The 18,911-nt window shown below is 48.9% G+C and overlaps 7 protein-coding genes across 7 annotated transcripts; 4 read left to right on the forward strand and 3 right to left on the reverse strand.

The window, feature by feature from the left end:
* Positions 1-2,396: 2,396 nt before the first annotated feature.
* On the forward strand, positions 2,397-3,956 carry BP5553_09012 (uncharacterized protein; the record flags this gene model as incomplete). Its single annotated transcript, XM_032017635.1, has 1 exon — positions 2,397-3,956. One exon carries the CDS (start codon positions 2,397-2,399, stop codon positions 3,954-3,956), a length of 1,560 nt encoding a protein of 519 aa, XP_031866278.1.
* A 795-nt stretch (positions 3,957-4,751) lies between these two features.
* BP5553_09013 (HAD-like protein) lies at positions 4,752-5,655 on the reverse strand (the record flags this gene model as incomplete). Its single annotated transcript, XM_032017636.1, has 3 exons — positions 4,752-5,350; positions 5,418-5,455; positions 5,516-5,655. The coding sequence occupies 3 exons, from the start codon at positions 5,653-5,655 to the stop codon at positions 4,752-4,754; spliced, it is 777 nt and encodes a 258-aa protein (XP_031866279.1).
* A 323-nt stretch (positions 5,656-5,978) lies between these two features.
* BP5553_09014 (Uncharacterized protein) lies at positions 5,979-6,894 on the forward strand (the record flags this gene model as incomplete). The annotated part of the gene is made up of 2 exons (XM_032017637.1): positions 5,979-6,197; positions 6,325-6,894. The coding sequence occupies 2 exons, from the start codon at positions 5,979-5,981 to the stop codon at positions 6,892-6,894; spliced, it is 789 nt and encodes a 262-aa protein (XP_031866280.1).
* Positions 6,895-7,205: 311 nt separating this feature from the next.
* Positions 7,206-8,849, reverse strand: BP5553_09015 (Serine hydroxymethyltransferase; the record flags this gene model as incomplete). The annotated part of the gene is made up of 4 exons (XM_032017638.1): positions 7,206-8,184; positions 8,241-8,605; positions 8,664-8,714; positions 8,808-8,849. The coding sequence occupies 4 exons, from the start codon at positions 8,847-8,849 to the stop codon at positions 7,206-7,208; spliced, it is 1,437 nt and encodes a 478-aa protein (XP_031866281.1).
* A 682-nt stretch (positions 8,850-9,531) lies between these two features.
* On the reverse strand, positions 9,532-10,746 carry BP5553_09016 (Uncharacterized protein; the record flags this gene model as incomplete). Its single annotated transcript, XM_032017639.1, has 4 exons — positions 9,532-10,300; positions 10,350-10,496; positions 10,558-10,657; positions 10,728-10,746. 4 exons carry the CDS (start codon positions 10,744-10,746, stop codon positions 9,532-9,534), a joined length of 1,035 nt encoding a protein of 344 aa, XP_031866282.1.
* Positions 10,747-13,847: 3,101 nt separating this feature from the next.
* Positions 13,848-15,033, forward strand: BP5553_09017 (uncharacterized protein; the record flags this gene model as incomplete). The annotated part of the gene is made up of 2 exons (XM_032017640.1): positions 13,848-14,628; positions 14,663-15,033. The coding sequence occupies 2 exons, from the start codon at positions 13,848-13,850 to the stop codon at positions 15,031-15,033; spliced, it is 1,152 nt and encodes a 383-aa protein (XP_031866283.1).
* A 1,407-nt stretch (positions 15,034-16,440) lies between these two features.
* BP5553_09018 (uncharacterized protein) lies at positions 16,441-18,180 on the forward strand (the record flags this gene model as incomplete). The annotated part of the gene is made up of 1 exon (XM_032017641.1): positions 16,441-18,180. One exon carries the CDS (start codon positions 16,441-16,443, stop codon positions 18,178-18,180), a length of 1,740 nt encoding a protein of 579 aa, XP_031866284.1.
* Between the last annotated feature and the right edge of the window lie 731 nt (positions 18,181-18,911).

Here is an 18,911-nt window from a genome sequence, read left to right on the forward strand (position 1 = left end):
ATGGGATTTATATTGGTCGGTTTGTGTGCCACATGGTTTCGTTTGAGATATCGAGGTGTTTCAAGTTTGAGGTTCCGGTGGTCGTGTGCTGATGTGATGCGATGGTGCTGATGTGATGCGATGGTGCTGATGTGATGCGATGTGAAGTGATTGATAGCCGGTGTTTGAGGGTGAAGGTGGCCCCAGTCTGGGATATATTGCTCGACAGGCGGGATATGCAGAGTGCTGATGGAGAGCTTGGGGGTACGATCGTGGAAGGGTTACATGGTATGGTATAGTATATGTAGTACAGAATAAAAAGATAGTCAAGTAAAAGCTTCGCCACAAAACAGAGAGATAGTAAAGCTTTAAAGGATATCCCATATGAAAATGAAGGTTTTAGACACCAAAAGGAGTCAAGGACGATATAATGCTAGTCACATGACTGCTCCCTTCCTGCCTATAGGTAGGTACAGAGGTATATACACCAAAGTAAGACAAAAGGCGGCCACTTGGCTAAGTGGTTCAGGTCAAATTGTCTTCTGGAGAGGATCGATAGGGGCAAAAAGCGACAAATGGAAAACGACAACAACGACAAGGAACAACAAACCGGCAAGAGATGTAGGCATATGGCACCGGGCCGAAATCTTTTTCTTCCGGGGTATACGATAATAATGATAATAAAAATAAAAATAAAATAATAATTTTTGCCTCTGTTCCTTCCCATATTCGTGACGAATGTTGGGATGCTAATTTATTCTTCTCCTCTATTTCGCCTATGATGGGGCATTAAAGTTACCTAGCGAGGGAGCCAGCCTACCATATCCCGAATCTGCTTCTGCTTCTGCCTTTGCTATTGTTTTCCCGTTTTACTTACCATTGTTACCTACGGCAGGGCCAGCATCGCAGTGGCAGCTGGAGGGAGGCCAGGACGGGGGGACGCGACGAGGACCGCGAATACTCAGGCGCGCGATCACCTGACCAATTGACCGGCACTCCACGTGGGCAGGTTCAGGGGCAAACAGGTTGATCACGTGGAACTGGGATTGCTTACGGTTCTTCCGAGCTGGTGCATTTGTAGATTTGTAGGTACGAGGAGAGAGTAGTAACCTCGCACGAAGGTAACCCGAGCATGAATTAGCATTTCAAACTTCAAACTTCAAACTTCAAACTTCAAACTACAAACTACAAACTACAAACTACAAACTACAAACTACAAACTTCACAGAGGCCACCACACCACCACACCCTCTTTCAGGAGCTGAGCTAATAAGGTACGAGTACTCGTAAAGCATCCTAAATTGATCTGCTTGGCGTGTTTAAACGAGCCTGCCGAACCCGTCTCCTTTTTTTCTTTCGGATAAGCCAGATAGGTAAGGTACCGTACCATATCAAAATACGCAATAGTGGCCCAGTGCGGACGAACTCGAGCCCGCGTGGGCCACAGATTCCAGCCCTTTGGGTCGTAATATGCGCCTATACTCCGTAATACGGTTCTTGACAAGCAACTCTCTTCTTCCAAGGGATTTGTACATACCTTGATTATCTGATGTCGTGCTATCAAAACTATTGGCTTTGCTGGTACTGCGACTGTACGCGTAATTCTAGCAAAGACTCGGATCCTAAATGAGGTGCCTACTACCTTACGCACTGTACCAAGGGGCTGTGGAGTAAGCACTGGTGTGCGGTACGAAATGCAAAATGCCCCTTTTTCGGGATTGCGACAAGTATATCCACTGTAGTAATTCGTAGTAATTCGTAGTATTTTAGAGTCAACCCCTTGTCCTACGAGGCGAGATATACGAGCTCTAGTATAATCTCCTAGCCCGTTGAGGTATCGATCGATATACGCAAGACATAATTTGGCATGTACTATACATGTACATGTACTGCAGCAAAGATGTCACCCGCTCGACAAAAACCACTCTAAGTGGCACCCAGGCTAAGTCATATTTTTTTGCTTGGGCAGTATTCGTGGCTCGCTGAATGGTGCGCCGATCCATTAATTTAGCAGAACCATAAAAGAAGAAGCGTCGTATGGCGCCCAGTTAGTTCCTGATAGTAAGACAATCTAGCGATCCCTAGCAGCGCCCCGGCGCGGTGGCCGGGGCGGCTGTGTTGGGCAATTCGCAGTTAACTCCATTAATTCAACCTCCGCTGCTAATAATTTCTGGGGGGCCGAGCAATTATCCACACGCCTCAATCTCACTCCTGAATCTCGCTCCTCGCTCCTCACTGCTTCTTCTCCTTCTTGTTCACTCCGGCCTCTTCACCTGGTCGCCTTTTCAGTGCAACATCCCGTTCGTTAGGCCACGGTCGTCTCTTCTTCATCTCTCGCTCTTGCGCCCGCTATCTACCTATGCTCCGTCTTCGAGTGGCGTAGTAGTCGTGCCTATTCTTGCCTGCCTTCCACGACCATGGGTCAAAACGATATGGTCTCCAATGTATCGCGCATCAGATGGTGGAAGTACCGCTTTGTACTGATTGCGCTCTTCCTGCTCAACGTTTTCCTCATCCACCACTTCTTCTTCGATGGCTCCAACGTCAACCCTTTCCGCGACACACCACCGACCGATAAGCAGGTCCCCAGTCCAGAAGCGCCAACACCCCCAACTCCTCCATCGTCACCATCGCTCCAGGGACCTCCCACGAAAGACACCCATCCTGAGCAGCCCAAGGGCCCCGTGAAGCCCTCAGCACCAGCCCCTCCGTCTGCGCCGTCGCCAGCGCCAGCGCCATCGCAGGCTCTTGCTCTTACGCCTCCTGCGCCGTCACCCGAAACCTTCACTTTCAATCTTAACGACTATGACTTCTACGGAGACTATGTCGGCTGGCCCCTCGAACGAGTATGCAAAGAGACACCCCGGACAGAGGGGTTGATATTCATCTGCGACAACAACACTGGTGGCATCGGGAATATTCGAAACTTCATCCTGACCTGTGTTCGATACGCTATCCATGTCGGAGCATCTGGCATCACTATGCCCGTCATACAAATCCGGGACGAAAATAACCTGGGCGAGCTCTTCACGGCTAAAACCGAACCGTTGTCCTACTTTTTCGACGAGGACCACTTCCGTACAGCCATGTCATCAAGCTGTCCACAACTGAAAGTCTATGACACACTTAAGGATATCCCCAACCACGACAACATCACCAAGGTGGAGGAATTCGTTCCAAAAGAACTAGGGGGTGTAGATGGCACAGATGGACGCGGTACCAACCGGCATCTAGATGTGTTTCGACCCAATTTCAATAAATGGATCGCCGAGACGAAACATACGCCAACCGCCACGGCTCCTATAACGATCAGATTCAGATGGGCGACTTTCTTCGAATGGCCAATTTTCCTCGATGGATCCGAACTGGCAGCGACCTTTGGCGATCTCTTGAGAATCAACAAGGAGGCGGAGGCTTTGGCACACAAGACGCTCCTGGCGATGTCTAGATTTGTTGGAGTGGAGCCTCAATCGGAGAACCCCAAGACACTTGATGCGCCTTTTATGGGTATCCATCTACGAACTGAGAGCGATGCTCTAGGTTACTGGCCCGACTATAAGGAGCAGAGTACTGGCTACCTGAAAGAGGCTGCGGATCGCGGTTTCAAGCATGCATTCTTGGCATGCGGAAATGCTACGGAAAAGAAGAGGTTTGCTGACGAGGCCTGGGAGAATATGAAATTGAACGTTACGTCGAAGTTGGATTTATTGAAGGGCGAAGACCTCGAGCGCCTGCAAGCGCTCACCTGGGACCAGCAAGCTCTCGTCGATTTCCTCGTCTTGCTGAAGAGCAGGCATTTCGCAGGCTGCTCCTTCTCCTCTTTCGCAATGAATATATCCCTGAAAAGACATCTGGTGACAGGCGGCTTGCGCACACGACCATGGCAGAGTCCATCAGATGGATACAGCACCTTGGTTGGAAGATTCAAGAGCTGGTGGGGCGACTGGATGTACATGCTCGAATGCATGTGGCCTTGATCTGGGTTTATGTGTTGATTGGGAAGACGTTGCGTAATTGTATTAATCTGGATTTTGCTGCCGCTTGGTTCGAGCACCCAAAAACACCGATACAAATTTCAGCGGGGTTTTGTTTTCCGCGGCTCATTTCAGCAAGACTCTGCTATTAGGATACCCTTTCAAATCTTGCTCGATGCACACGAAGCGATTAGAAGGTATCCTCAACTCTTGTTCATACCCGGTATTGAAGGAGCGAGCTGGCCGTGCACAAAAGTCCGATGGTAATAGAAAGATTAGAGCGGCATGCGTCTGGAGTTATTGGGTTTTTCGAGCTAGCATATTGGGAGGTCTATTCTATCTTATGTTGGGACGTGTTATCAGTGAGAGGGGCATGCTCGAAGTGGAGCTTAGACGACGCAGTTGGGGATATGATTGACATGCGACCTTGAAGAAGGGGTACGCCATGGATTAAATTACGCCTCATTCTAATTCCATATGTTGTATAAAAAATAGATCAACGTTGTTCTTGAAATCTCGTCATTCTCATTTTGTTCTGTTACCTACCTATGCTATTTACGAAACGACCCATTCCAGTATCCGAAAAGTCACTCGGGATAGGATAGCCCATGTTCCGCAAGTATCTGTCAGCTACACGTTGGCTTTAGGAGTTGCGTAGTTGCGTCAAAACTGTTAGTTACGGAAGTCTGACCACAGTTAGATGAATTGCTATAAAACAAGCTTCTCCCGAACACCCCCCCCTTTTTAGCTCCGCAGACCATCTCAGGTTCACTTCCTCCCCATTCCAACTTACCGTCGTTAGTTTCCCTTTTGCTTTTCCTTCCCCCTATCCTCAACCCACTTCTCAATCCCCCTAACTGCCTGCTCTACACCCCCAACAACAATGGTCGGCCCTCCACCCGCCGCATCTCCAAGCCTATCGCACCATCCCTTCCCAATTCTATCCACCCAAGCAGCCTGAAATCCCGCCGACCTAGCCCCAACAATATCAAAAGGATTCCCACTCACAAGCCAAATAGATCCCAGATCCTGCTTATCTTTACAATCCTTGCCGACTTTCTGGGCAAGATGTTGGTACGTACGTAGGTCGGGTTTATAAGCCTGCACCTCCTCGACGGTTATCAAGTCTTTGAACACAGCGTGGTAGGGGGAGATGGGTGGTGATGACTTGACCGAGGTGGAAACCATGGAGTTGGTGCCGTTGGAAAATATGTAGGCGTCGATTGTAAGGGACGACTGGAGGGCTTCAAGGGCCGGTGGTACGTCTGGAAAGGTACCAAGGGAGTCGTATGCGTGCATCAGAGAAGCTACAGCTTTTGCTGTGAGCGTGACGGAAGATTCGACGAGGTCATGTTTGAGAGAGAGATTGGTTATAGTTGAGAAGTCTTTATAGAGCGCTGTGGTATTGATTGTTAGTGATTGGGTGAATTGCCTCAAGCAACGGTGGAGAGACGGAAAACGCACACATGCTATTTAATCTCCATGTGTATTCAAGTTGGTATCTAACGTTTGATTATTAGCCCGTAGTTTATTATATTTAAACCAACAACGTAAGTATCAACCTTCGCCATAGCGCAGCTATTTCTTGCGCCTTCTCATGGCCACACTTGCAGTGAGTAGCCAATTCCTTGGCAATACTCTCGGTAGAGAGTAGAGTCCCGTAAAGATCAAATGCAATTACGGTGCGATCGGCGGAGGTCATTGTGATATAACTCAAGGGGATATTTTATTTTGTTGTGTTGATATGAATTGGAGAGTGACTTGATAGCTTTTTAGGCTATGCTGATTTATTTACAGCATGACGCATGCGGGGTACAATTGCAATCCACGGCGGGGTTGAATCATTCCCGATACTACCTAGGAACCTTATATAGCGAGGTCCTGGCTACGCAACTCTCCTACTATAGCTTATCTGCGGCTTCAATTCTTCTATTTTATAGGTAGATACCTGGCCGGTAAGAGACAACGAACAAAGGCATTGTACTGTTCCCCCTTAACATTCTACGAGAGCACCGCACGCACTAAATGGACGAGAGCATCGAGGAAGCAAATTTCCAACTCTTCCGCGATTGTCTCTCCACGCCCCTCATTGACAAGTCCTCCACATCGCCACCGAAGAAGAAGAAGAAGATCCGAAGAGCCCGCGGTACTGGAAGCCGCAAGGCAACCGTGCAAATTCCACAGAATGTAGAAGAGGATCTAGACAGGCAGAATGATGCAGAGGACTTGGCGGAATTTATTGATGTACGTATGCTTTCACTTCCTAATAGAGTACCTGCAAGCTACCTAGTTGCTTCTCCTGCCCGTGACTATGGATCTATAAACACATACCGTAGGTAAGGAGAAGGACTAATTACCGGACATCACGCAGTATCTTGCGAGCGAGATCTTCACCTCACTGCCCCAAGACCTCAGGACCCTGACCTACTCCATATATTTCAACAATGCCTCGCTCCAAGCCAAATATAGTCTTCCGCTCTCCACCCAAGCCTTCGCCCAATTACTCCATACTACTGCTCCCTCCGCAACCGATACCCTCATAGCGTACTACTCAACTTCCCCAGACGACGATCTCTCATCCCTTCTATCCCACACCTTAACAGCTTATCTAACGCACCATACTACGCCCCCTCCTCCCCCGTCTCAAACCCGCGATTTAGCCCAGGCTTGCGAACTCTGCGAGCGATCGTGGATCCCTCTAACATACCACCATCTCATACCCCGGGCTGTGCACGCGAAAGTCCAAAAGAGGGGCTGGCATACGGAGGACCGGCTGAATAGTGTAGCGTGGCTGTGTAGGGCTTGTCATAGTTTTATACACCGGGTTGCGAGCAATGAGGAGTTGGCGAAAGAGTGGTACACAGTTGAACGGCTGAGGGCGAGGGACGATGTTGGGGGTTTTGTGGGATGGGTTGGGGGCGTGAGGTGGAAGGCTAGATAGAGGGTTGTATATGGAAGGGAAAGGAAAGGCGCGGGATGTATGGGGGATGTCTTGATGCATATTACAACGAGTTACGTAGACCGACGAGCTTTGCAAAAGAATCTGAGTTTTCTAGTAATTTGCGGTCCCAGCAACTCATTTTTGCACATCAATTCTAATCCTGATACCTAGGTAATAAGCCGTTGAATGCCCATTTAACTCCGTGATATCTAGCTGCGTTGAAGTAGCCAAGAACATACGCCATGCAACTGTAGCACCCTTGCCGACCCCGAAAAGCAAAACCAAAGAAAATCATTGCATCAGCTAAAAATCTACTCTCTCCAGCCTTCAACTGGGAGAGGGAAGGTGGAACACCAAGCCGCGATCTCCTTCTTCATATTGTTGATCTTCTCAACCTCGCCACCGGCAACCTTGGCCTTGAAGTCCTTGAGCTTGTTATCGCTCTTTGGAAGTGCGGCCTGGACTTCCTTGCAGATCTTAATAGACTGATCGATATAGCTGGCCACTCTCTTGAAATCATCCTCACCGAAGCCACGGCTGGTCATGGCTGGTGTGCCAATGCGGATACCACCTGGGGTAAGAGCTGACTTGTCACCTGGGATGGAGTTCTTGTTGCAAGCAATGTTGACCTGCTCTAGGACCGCCTCGACACGAGCACCATCAAGTGCTTGAGGTCGGAGGTCGAGGAGGATCATGTGCGAATCGGTTCCATCTGCAACCAGCTTGTAGCCAAGCTTCTTGAACTCGGTCTCCGAAGCCTTGGCATTCTTCACAACTTGCTCCTGGTACTGCTTGAATTCTGGGGTTGTCGCCTGCTTGAGAGCGACAGCCAGAGCAGTGATGGTGTGGTTGTGGGGTCCACCTTGGTGTCCAGGGAACACGGAGAAGTTAATAGGACCCTCGAGATCATACAGAGTCTCCTTGCCGGTCTTAGCATCGGTCTTGCGGACGCCCTTTCGGAAGAAGATCATGGCACCACGGGGGCCACGGAGAGACTTGTGGGTGGTCGTGGTGACGATATCAGCATGCTCGAAAGGACTTGGGATAACACCAGCAGCAATGAGGCCGGAGATATGGGCCATATCCACCACAAGATATGCGCCAACAAGGTCTGCAATCTTGCGCATGCGTGCATAATCGATGAGACGGCAGTATGCAGAAGTTCCAGCAACCAAGACCTTGGGTCTGTACATCAATGCATTCGTCTCCAATTGATCGTAGTCAATGATTCCGGTCTCGAGGTTGACTCTATATGGGAAAGTCTCGAAGTAGGTGGAAACGGCGGAAATCCTGCATTTGGTTAATCCATGAAGCGTGCTTCAGAGGGATAGGCTCGCTATACTTACTTTCGTTGAGGGGTCTGGTAACCGTGGCTCAAATGGCCACCATGGGGGAGATCGAGACCCATGAGTCTGTCATGAGGTCTCATGATAGCCTGGTAGACTTGCAAGTTGGCAGGGCTACCACTCAGGCATTGGACGTTGACACCCCATTTGGAGGGGTCTAGGTTGAAAGCCTTGAGGGCACGAGCCTGGCAGGTCAACTCAATGGCATCGATGTGCTGGTTTCCGCCATAGTATCTAGCACCTGGGTAACCCTCGGAGTATTTGTTGGACATGGGCGATCCCAGAGCATCGAAGACGGCGCGAGAGGTAACATTTTCCGAGGCGATGAGAATGATGGATTCCCGTTGGCGCTGGATCTCCAGTTTCTACAAGTGACGCGTGAGAAGAGGACGGTCTGAAGACTCCAGAGAAGGGCGAACGTACCATGATCTCAGCGATCTCAGGATCGGTCTCCAACAAGGACTTCTGCAGCATCTATAGTGTAATAGTGAGTCAGCATCGGGGAACTATGGCAGCAGCGGGACGCCGGGAAAGCGAAGGGAGTAAAGGAAGAAAGCTTAAACGTACGTCCTTGTGGGTCTCAGACAGGGCATAGGTGGATGTAGCCATGACTGCAGATTTTGAGGTGCAATTGACGTTGTTTAGTAGGAGATATGTATTGGGTGAACGGGTGGTGGTGGATGATGGGGATGTTGTCGGGAGGACGAACCCAAAATTAAATTTCTTCTGGTGGGATGTCGACGCTACCGATCGATTGCCCCTCGCACAGGGGGGCGGCCGCCGGAGATCGGAGCTGCCGCGCCCGTCACCACGACTAGTTTTCACCGCTTCTTTGTCTTACTTCTGTATCTTCAAGACACTTGCTCGATGATAAAAATGGTAACCCAATATAATATATAATATATATGTTAAATGTTGGGCCTGGTGTTAGTATTCATACCAAGTAACATGGTTCTCCCTTGGAGATAGGGGTGGGCAATTGCATTCGAAATTCAATAGTACTAGCAGTGGCACCAGCTTGGTATCCCGCCGCTATTACTAATGCCAGTGGTAAAGTCGAGGCATGAAGAAAAGGTATGTGAAGCTCTGCGTTTCTCTAGCCGCTAAGATGAAACTATATATTAAGTCTATCCCAAAATAAATCAAAAGAAATACAGATCTTACAAGTGTTAAATACTCTGTAACCCACAAGCACAAGCAGAGAACCCCGTCAAAACGCCTCCTAGTAAAGAGATGGCCCAAAAGGCAAACCATGACAACCAACAGACTGTGTTATACTCCCCACAACTCTCTAATCGCCTCTACTTTCCACATCCCCATCCTTCTTCACCGTCTCAAGCCCCACGGTGCGCCCCTCCTCATGAGTTTCCCAAAATTTATCCCCCTTGTTCCTTCCGCTAGCCAGACCGATCAAATCAAAAGGATCAAAAATCGTCACGATAATATTCCTCTTATCTTGATATCCCGGACCTTTGATCTCGGTGTGCCCATCCTCCGCAAGATATATCGCGTTATCTCTTGGCAGGAACCTCATCGGATGCCGTGCATTCAGCAAGAATGAATTCAGAACCATGAGAACTGCCTCGAAGATCCAGAAAAACCATTCATATCGCAGAATGGCGGAGAGGCCATTGGGGTCCAAATTCTCGTGGAAATTAAGCTGCGAGGTGGTGAAGTACTCGACTGTGCGGTAGATGGTGCGGACTCCGATGAGAGCGGAGGAGATGTAGAGGGTGAGGAGGACGAGTTTGAGGTTTCTGGGGAAGATGCCGGCGCGTACACATTTTCGCTGGAACACTACGGCCAGCGCGATGAAAAGACATAAGATGACCAGTTGGAGGACTAGTGCGGCTTTGAGAAGCGATTTTCCCACGTCTTGTTTAGATTGCGGGAGACTTGTGTTGGCTACGTAGGCGGCACCGTTACCGTTTAGGGCTTCGACGACGACAGAGAGGCCACCGAAAGTGGTAAGGACTCGGCCAGGGTGGATGGGTGAGTGGTACGGCACGTAGTAGAGGATTCGTGAGAGGATGAAGTAGTTTGCGAGTTCGTAGAGGGGACTGTAGATGTTAGTTAGGTAGTTCGGCGTGGGGTGGAAATCAGACGTACGGTGCGGCGTAGATGAAGACCAGGCTGGAGATGAATATGTTGATATTGTCAAAGTTGAAGGCGCCTATCTCGCGGAGGATATAGCCAACCACGAAAAGTAAGGCCGCCCATGGTAGTATTCCGGTGACTTTCCAACATTTGTAGTGTCTGAAACTCTGTTAGGCTTGGTGTTCGCAAAGAGGTACGTAGTAAGTAGTAAGTGGCTTACATGCACTGGTAGATATGTATGCCCATGGAGACACTGAACAGAAAGGCCCAGACCACTGGGGCTGCCTTGTTAGGGGCATAGAACCACAAACTTCCATCGACTAACGACAAGAGGATAAATATCAGCAAAGGCTTCGAAAGAGTAGAATGAAAGGTAAGAATGATGCGTACCATATTGTCCGTTCTCCATCTTATCGGTGTTTCCTAGATCCGCGTAGGATGGTTGACTTGAACTCGTCTCCAGTGATCCTGGTTGTACTGGCGGGGTCCTTGGTATCTTACAGAGTTCGTGCTGGAGTCGAGAAAGGGGTACCCAGCGGTGGTAGCTTGTAGCAAGTTGGGGAAATGCAGAAACTGAATTGGATTGAATTGAATTGCACAATAAGAGAGATTCTTAGGGAAATTTAACTCATCCCAAATTCCAGAACGAACTCCCCATCGCCCCGCCTATATATATATGTGCACAACGTCAGTCGGGCCAATATACCAATATACTAGTGTAACCACACAGCAAAACGAGGCTGAAAGGCCTCTCCACAAAACGGTATCTGAATGCGAAGATCCCTGTTCCCTCTCATACGGAGCACAGACTTCACCAATGGCAATGCACGGCAGCTCTTCACTGGGAATTCCACGTTCCGTATGCTTATTGCGACAGCAACTTCCGGGAGATAGCGAATGAGAATAGATGTAGTCTTGTCTGCCTTGAACAGGGCGGTCTCATGAGGTTTAAAAAACTGGGTCCTGTTGGCATATCTATGGAGTGATCACTTTGCAGCGTTACATTACCTGCTTGTCGAGCCCGAGTGAATAATTTCTGCCTTGGGAACGGGACAAATAAACCGTTCGTTGATCGACCATGACATTTTTCCGTATTTTTCGAACGATTGCGAATCGCGGGGCCAGCGCTGGACCATAGACGTAACCGGGTCTTTGTCTCATACATGATACTTCATAGATGTCTGGATTTGGAGATTGTCAGACGGAGGAATATCGCCCCCGACATTTTTGGAAGCGTTTGGCGAGTGGGAGGATCGCTTTAAATTGTGATTGGTGTGAACTGGGAAAATGAGTTTGCATCTTGTGATTGGTCCGAATAATAAATCGCCCGAAAGAGATTATTTGCCGGTTATGGCATATATATTAGCGATTGGAAACTTTATTGTGCAATGCTTCGAATGATTCCCCTCGAGCGGTTTCTTGCCGAGTAGCTGTAAATGGCACTTGGTCAACCAGCATTCGTTCCCTTTCTCGTCTGCTGGAATGGCGGATATTGATGCTCTATTCAGCAGCTAAATCGGGCGCCCTCGTGAGCCTACACACGAGTCGGTGCCCGCGGACAGAGTTGCTTAAAGCTCACATATATGTTGATTGTCATAGGCCTCGCTAGGGGGTATGGTACCAAGTTTCCAGACAAAATATACCTTTGACAATTCAAATTGGAGCGCCTTGATATAATCGATATTTGCGGCCCGAAAAAAAGACACACAATGGGATCGACGATCGCTCCAAAGAAATATGAGCTCGAAGCAGTTCCCCGAGGCATTGTCTTCACAATCTCCATGAATGGGATGGTGCACAGTTCTGGAGTACACACCAAGTCCATGTGGGTAGGTCGACTTATAAATTTCGCGAGTAGGACACCAAGTTAAAAATATCCGACCGTGCAGAAAGAAATTGCTTTAGGCAATGCCAGAGGGGATGGCGCCCAGATTGGTACTGCCGTTTTGGTGGTACAAGTGTTCTCATTGGATTCTCTTTACGATGACAAGGCTTTGTGAATCCCACTTAGGTTTCACCTCGATTTGGTTGCTAATGGAAGGTGTATGGAAAGGCATATCACGTCCTGCTACTGGTGGTATCGAAATGACATAAACCTCGTCAACCTCGGGTTCCAGCGGGAGATTCGATTGCTTCGTGATGCCCGGTCTATTTCTGGAAATATTCAGATCTCAGATGCTGAAAGATGGATGCCAGACGGATGAACAAACACTTATGCGGAGCGGGAATGACACTCGCCACCTTGCCGCATTCTCAACAAGCTGCTTGTGAGGAAGAAACCCCACCATTTGTTGGGTTACGCATTGACAGTGCGAGACGGAGACCAGTTGCGGCGTACGGCTGCTTTGACGTAGTCGCATCGAGTCGGAGGCTCCGTAGGAGGGCCAAAATTCCTCTCGGATATAACCCCCTATCATAATAATAACTATTCGGGAGATCCATCGTCCACTCCTTCTGGGATTCGGCAAGCGCGCGACTGAGCTACGACACAATACTCCTTCGCTCGTACGTCGGTATACCGGACGACTGAAGTCGGCGCCACATCCTTCTTTGGCACTCCTTTGTCAGACGCATACAAGCTTCGTACACGGGAAATGAGAGAGATGAGATGAGATGATGGCGATGCCGAGCAAACGGCTCTTGGAATGTGGCGTTTCCAGCTGCATTGTCCACATCCCACGGCGCGTGGCGGCGTGGCAAGCTGGTGCTGAACATCGCCGCAGCCATCGTGCTCTCAATGTCCAAATACATCGTGCTCTGTACACATTTGGCACGCAGCGGCCATCGCGCTGTGTCGGCGCCGATTATTTGCAATTTGTTGTGGATGGAAGGGTTTGATAAGTGCCGAGAAGGCGATCCTCGAGTGCTACTGTACTTCGTAGATCAATCAAACGGGCAGTCTGCGGTCACGATCTCAGTTCGAGTACTGTACTTGTACATCTCCGTTCAACCTCCCCACGAGATCAACATCAACATCAACATCGGCATCAACATCAACGTCAACGTCAATAAAACACTATTGCGCCACCGCGGCGACAGCTTGTCGCTGGTACTTGCCCATGGCGCATAGACTACGGCCCAGATGTGTGGATTGTTGTATGTACAGTGTACGTAGCAGTACTCGGTACTAACGCTGCGCCCCCTAGGATTGGCATCCTTCGTCAGGTTCACAGCCTCGCTCGCGCTCCAAATCTGCCATAGATGCCATTAACGAGGCTGTGAATGATGAATGATTAGGTCCGGGGCGAAGTAGCGCAGGTATGTTAGCGGTATGTGCTCATTCCAGAAATTGTTTCATCTCTTCGGCCACTGCGGAGAATTGTTGGCAGATGCTCCCCTGCGAAGTCGCGGCGATGAGAGTGAAAGTATTATATACCAAGCGTTGCCGTTTCGCCCGTCTTTCGCACCGTCTCCATTTCAAGCCAAGGCAGAAAACCTTACTCTCCTTTAACCAACTTTTTTTCGCTCTTCTACCTTTCACAATTTCCAACCAGTTGTTTATGTCCGATCATGGCCGACTGGGAACCGCAACGTCCTTCGAAGCCGGCATCTCGTTGGCCCGCACCGGAGATTTATGTGAATATGGAATTCGGAGTGTCCCTATCGCCTCGTGATCCGCCTCATATAGCATCGATGAAATATGCGTCCAAGAATATGCACCAAAGAATGTATCGTCCTGAGCGAGAGGAGCGTCAGATAGATCCTCACCCCCCGACATTAATGCCAGGAGCTGGACGACGATACCAAAGGCGCCAACAGTCCGACGAGCAACGGCCATCAAGATTGATGGTCGCGACGAGACCACCCTACGAAAGAGCTGGATCAGCTCCTCCTAGCATATCAGACCGAACCCACCCAATCAACCCAGTCAGCCCAGTCAGTCAAGTCAGCCCCATCTGTCACAGGAGCAGCATGGTGATAGATCCAAGGGAAAGACCACTTCCTCCACTGCCATCTCGATTCCGTCTTGGTGAAGACGATTTACCATGGTCAGTCCCGACGTGGTATAGACCTCAAGAGCAAGAGGTTGCGACACCTAGCGTGATGAATCCGGAACCGGAAGAGAGACGCGTGGAGGATCCTCAACGTGAGAGAGAGTTGGAGGAGTTGCACCTAGCAATGATGACGGTCGACAGTTTGAACAACGATGGAGGGGAACCCTGGACGGGGAGTAGCGTAGGAGATGTTCCGAGGCGTCCGAGGAGCCTTGGTTGGGCTGTAAGATCAGAACCGGATCCGGAGTCATATTCAACGGCTATGCTGGATATACCTCCCCCACCGTATGTCGTTAGTCAGTGGGAAGCATCCTATAATGGCACGGGCAGGCGGCCACGGTCTGCTTACTCGTGATGAAATACATCGAAGGCACCTCTCGATTACTACAAATAGGCTCCAGCGGGAGCGGATCCGAACGATGATTCCCAAAGGCGAAGGGAATCATGACTTAGAATGCGAGCTAAGCAGTACAATGAGGTTGCGAGAACCAAAGTGTTATACCGATCCAGCGAATGCATCCCGATACGAACTCACGGCAAACGTCACCAGTTATCTTCGCCGGGCCGCTCTACAAGGCTCGCCCATCGAGTATTTTCTTGAGCACAATGCGACAACGCATATCTGGGGACGCGCGAGACCTCGAGTTACGGCTGAAGTAGAAAGGAAATCTCGAGGACGAGAAGTCCTCGCACGATCCTGATAGTGAAGGATAGGCTAGAGGAAGTAGCAGTGTATATATATTGTACCAAAAGAGCAAATGTCCACATTGCATAAGTATACTATTTATCAAACATCCATCAATTGCTACCTTATGATCACCCTACGTTCTGTTTATGCTTAAATTCGTTTCTTCAGCGGGTAGTTCCTGCGTACTGTGCATTTCCAATTTCTCTCGGGGAGAGTGTTACTTGTCACCTATCTTGAACATCCTACGCAGGCAGACCCTCGGTTGTTTCAGGTCATCGAAAAGAAACGAAACAAAAGCCTTGCTTAGGGTTGATTTTCGATTCCGCCGATGTGTCGGATAATTATTGTGGCTATGGCCAAGTTTTTACACCGGGGTTTTTCATGCCCTTTCTCCGACGGATACATGCAGCTCTACGGTCCCATCTTCGTTCTGCTATCTTGATAATATTCATGTACTTCGTACAGACCCAACGATTATGAAGAGCCTCTTGCTGCCAACAGAGGCGCTTGCAAGCGACCTACAACAGAGCTGAACATATCATTGGGAGCCTCGGAACGCCACTGTTCTATTTATAGGCTGTGTTCTGATCCTCTGGCGACACGGGCACGGTTCCATTTCGCATCAGCTCCGGGAGACTCGAATGTTATTCCTTCATAAAGCGACTCGAGGAGCCGATAAGTATCAGCCTACGAAGCACTACGTACAGCCCGAAGAGGAGAGGGTGGCGGGGTCATGAAATGCACATTCTCACAAAGCTTTTTGAGGCTTTTTAATTGTTCTACGAAGGTACAGTGGTGAAGTATTCGTATAGCGCTAGCAGGGGTCCGAACATCTCAACCCTGCATCGCAACCACAACACATAGGAAAATCGAGAAAAATCGTAAGCACTCTATCCTTCTAATGAGGACTATGCTAGTGTTGAAACAAAAAAAAWTAGTTGTGGTTTGCAAAAGTTACAAAGTGTTGTTTTCGTAGCTTTGGGTTGACCCCTGCTAGTGCTATACGAATACTTAACCGCTGTACCTTCGTAGATCGGATTGATCCAAGGTTGGATTCCATGCCTCAAACATACCCAATCAATATTGATGAGTTATTGTGCCACAATCACTAGTCTTGCGCTAGAGCCGCACATAATTCTACAAGAATATCCCAGGAGGCTTTCTTCTCGCAACCAGATTGGCAACCTTGGAGACTTTGAGGCTGATATGCCACTTGTGTCTCCATCCAGTGTAGGTTATGTCTTAGTTATTCTTCCTGCATCAAACCACCAGACATGAGACACATCACTCCTCTTATCGAAGGCCGTGAGAAGATGGCCTTCCCAGGTGTACATAAACAGCGTGCCTGTTCCTCCAGAACTCGAGCTTCTCGCCGTTGAGGACTCGTTCCTACTTTATACATCTCCCCACGCCGTCCAAGATGGATTACAGGCAATATGGATATAATCAAGATCCAAAACTTGCAGGCCCTTCCGTCCATCCCATCCCGACACCCACAGTCCAACCTCAATACCAAACACTTGCACCATCTACAACATGGCGCAGAGGAGCCTTCCGCAGATTCCCCTGGCCGGGCTTCTTAGCTCTGGTTGCCGCTTTGTTATCAGCAATTGGTATGGTGGTCGTTCTTGTCCTTTCGAACAATAAGCCCGTGTCGCAGTGGAAGATTTCCCCTGCTGTCTACTTGGCTATCGAGTCCACTATTGCGAATATACTCCTAGCTTATGCGCTCTCGGAGGGGACGACAGTTGCATGGTGGGTTAAGTCCATGAAGCCCGGTTCACACGTCTCGGACCTACACAACATATGGGCTTATGGCACAAGTATCAAACAAGCACTTTTCTCCGGTAGAGGCTTCAATCTGATTGCGTTGGCTTGCATCACGGCGGCACTTGCGCCCATCAATGGTCCTCTTCTGCAACGAGCCTCAACCATCTCCACGCTGGCCGTAAACAAACCCACTACTCTAACCGTTCTCGCCGCTCAGGAATTCCCTCTCGGATACACCGGTACAGTCACTGGTCGCGCCCATACGGTCGGATTTGTGACCTCCAATTTCAGCTCTGTGGTCCAGGACTACGTATTGAAGAAACCGATCAATATAACCCAGAGCGGGTGTGAGGGACGTTGCTCTGGCGTCATGCAGGCAGCTGGGTACGCCATCAACTGCTCGTACTCGATTCTGCAATATAATCTCTCATCTTCCCTAGCTATCAACCCAGACCGGACTACCAATGATGCCGTTTTTAGCGGAACGAATGTCTTTTCTACGAACTTCACCTACTACGAGATGACCAGAAACCCGACTATCAATTATAGCTCAGTACACAAAACAGATGGGGAATGCGCGGGCGACTTGCATCTTGCTCAGTGTACCCTGACGCCAGCCCTCCTACAATACAACGTCATCCTCGATAACGACACCATCAGCCTTGATCCCAAATATACGTACAAAGATGACCGCCTCGTTAAATACACGCCATCATTTGGCAACGACGCACAAGGGCCGTCGACACACGGAGGAATGTATCTCGCGTTAAGCACCATGTTCAATTCCCAGGTACGGCTGTCCTTCGGGGGGGCAGTAGGATATATACTCGGAACGAGCGGAGCGCCAGCACTGCAATATGCAGTCACGGGCTTAACCGTCGGAATGACCTGTCCAACATACTGGAGCGATCCTACAGACGACATGTTATCCACAGCCCGCGAACTCGCCTTCCGCGTCGCCATCCACGCAGCCAACTCCACTAACGCAACGAATACTCAAACCATCTCTGCGACCTCCGTTGACGTCCTCACTGTCTACGTATCCCACTACCTTTACCTCGGTCTCGCGGTCTTCTTCACCCTCCTCTCGACGCTCTGTATCGCTCCCACATTCTTCGGGTGGTGGGCGCTCGGCCGCAAGGTATCGCTGTCTCCGATTGAGATTGCTAAGGCTTTTGATGCGCCAATCCTTAGCAACTCGTTAGATTCAAACCTCGATGCGGACGATTTGCTGAAGGAAGTAGGGGATAGGCCGGTGAGGTATGGTGCACTTGGCGAACAGGTTTATGCCCATAATGGCGTTTTAGTTGGTAGGACGGGGGAGAAGTTGGTTATGGGGGAGCCAGGAAGGGTGCATGAGGCTGCTGAGGGGAGAACTTATGGTGGTTAGGGAGAGCTGGGATGTTTTGCAGTTTAGGGTTTGGGTTACTGGCATTAGAGCCTGTAGGATTATGATTATGATTGTGGATATCAATACGAATATGAATATATATATCTATCAAAAATAGGCTCATCGGACTATAGAAACTCGGCTATGGATTCGTAGTAGTCGTATTCTATATAGAGCTATCTATACTATCAGAGAGTTGTGAATAATTAAGCCTTCTTCTCTAATTATCCCTAATATATAGCTCGGTTGGTACAGCCAACCGTGCGACTAAGTAGCTACCCGTTTCATAGCAATTCTTGACCTTGAACTTAATAACACATACTAACTAAGCTTATTTAATTAAGTGTAAATAAAAGCTGATAAATTTAAAGCGCTGAATTATAAGACATATTAAGATTAGCTTAAATGCCGATTTGGTAAACTCCAACAGGTAGCTTCCTTTTCATATATATTATTCATGCTCTTTAAAATCCTAGTTGCTACCAAATATATATAGTTTTTCCCCTTCATTGCTGATATACTCGAAAGTAAGTCGTTAGTAGTTTCCTCTTTAAATATTATTTATAACCAATTAACAAACCGTCTTCTTCCTATTATTGCTAAATCAAACCTAAACCTAACCGGATAATCATGTTTAGTTTGAATAACAGCGGCGGCGACGGAATAGGCGGTCATAGGCCATACGTCGGAAATTGGAGAGTTAGTAACTGGGGCGACGGAGGTGAATAAAT

This window comes from Venustampulla echinocandica (assembly GCF_003357145.1).
Source record: "Venustampulla echinocandica strain BP 5553 chromosome Unknown scaffold_9, whole genome shotgun sequence".
Taxonomy (NCBI): Eukaryota; Fungi; Ascomycota; class Leotiomycetes; order Helotiales; family Pleuroascaceae; genus Venustampulla; species Venustampulla echinocandica.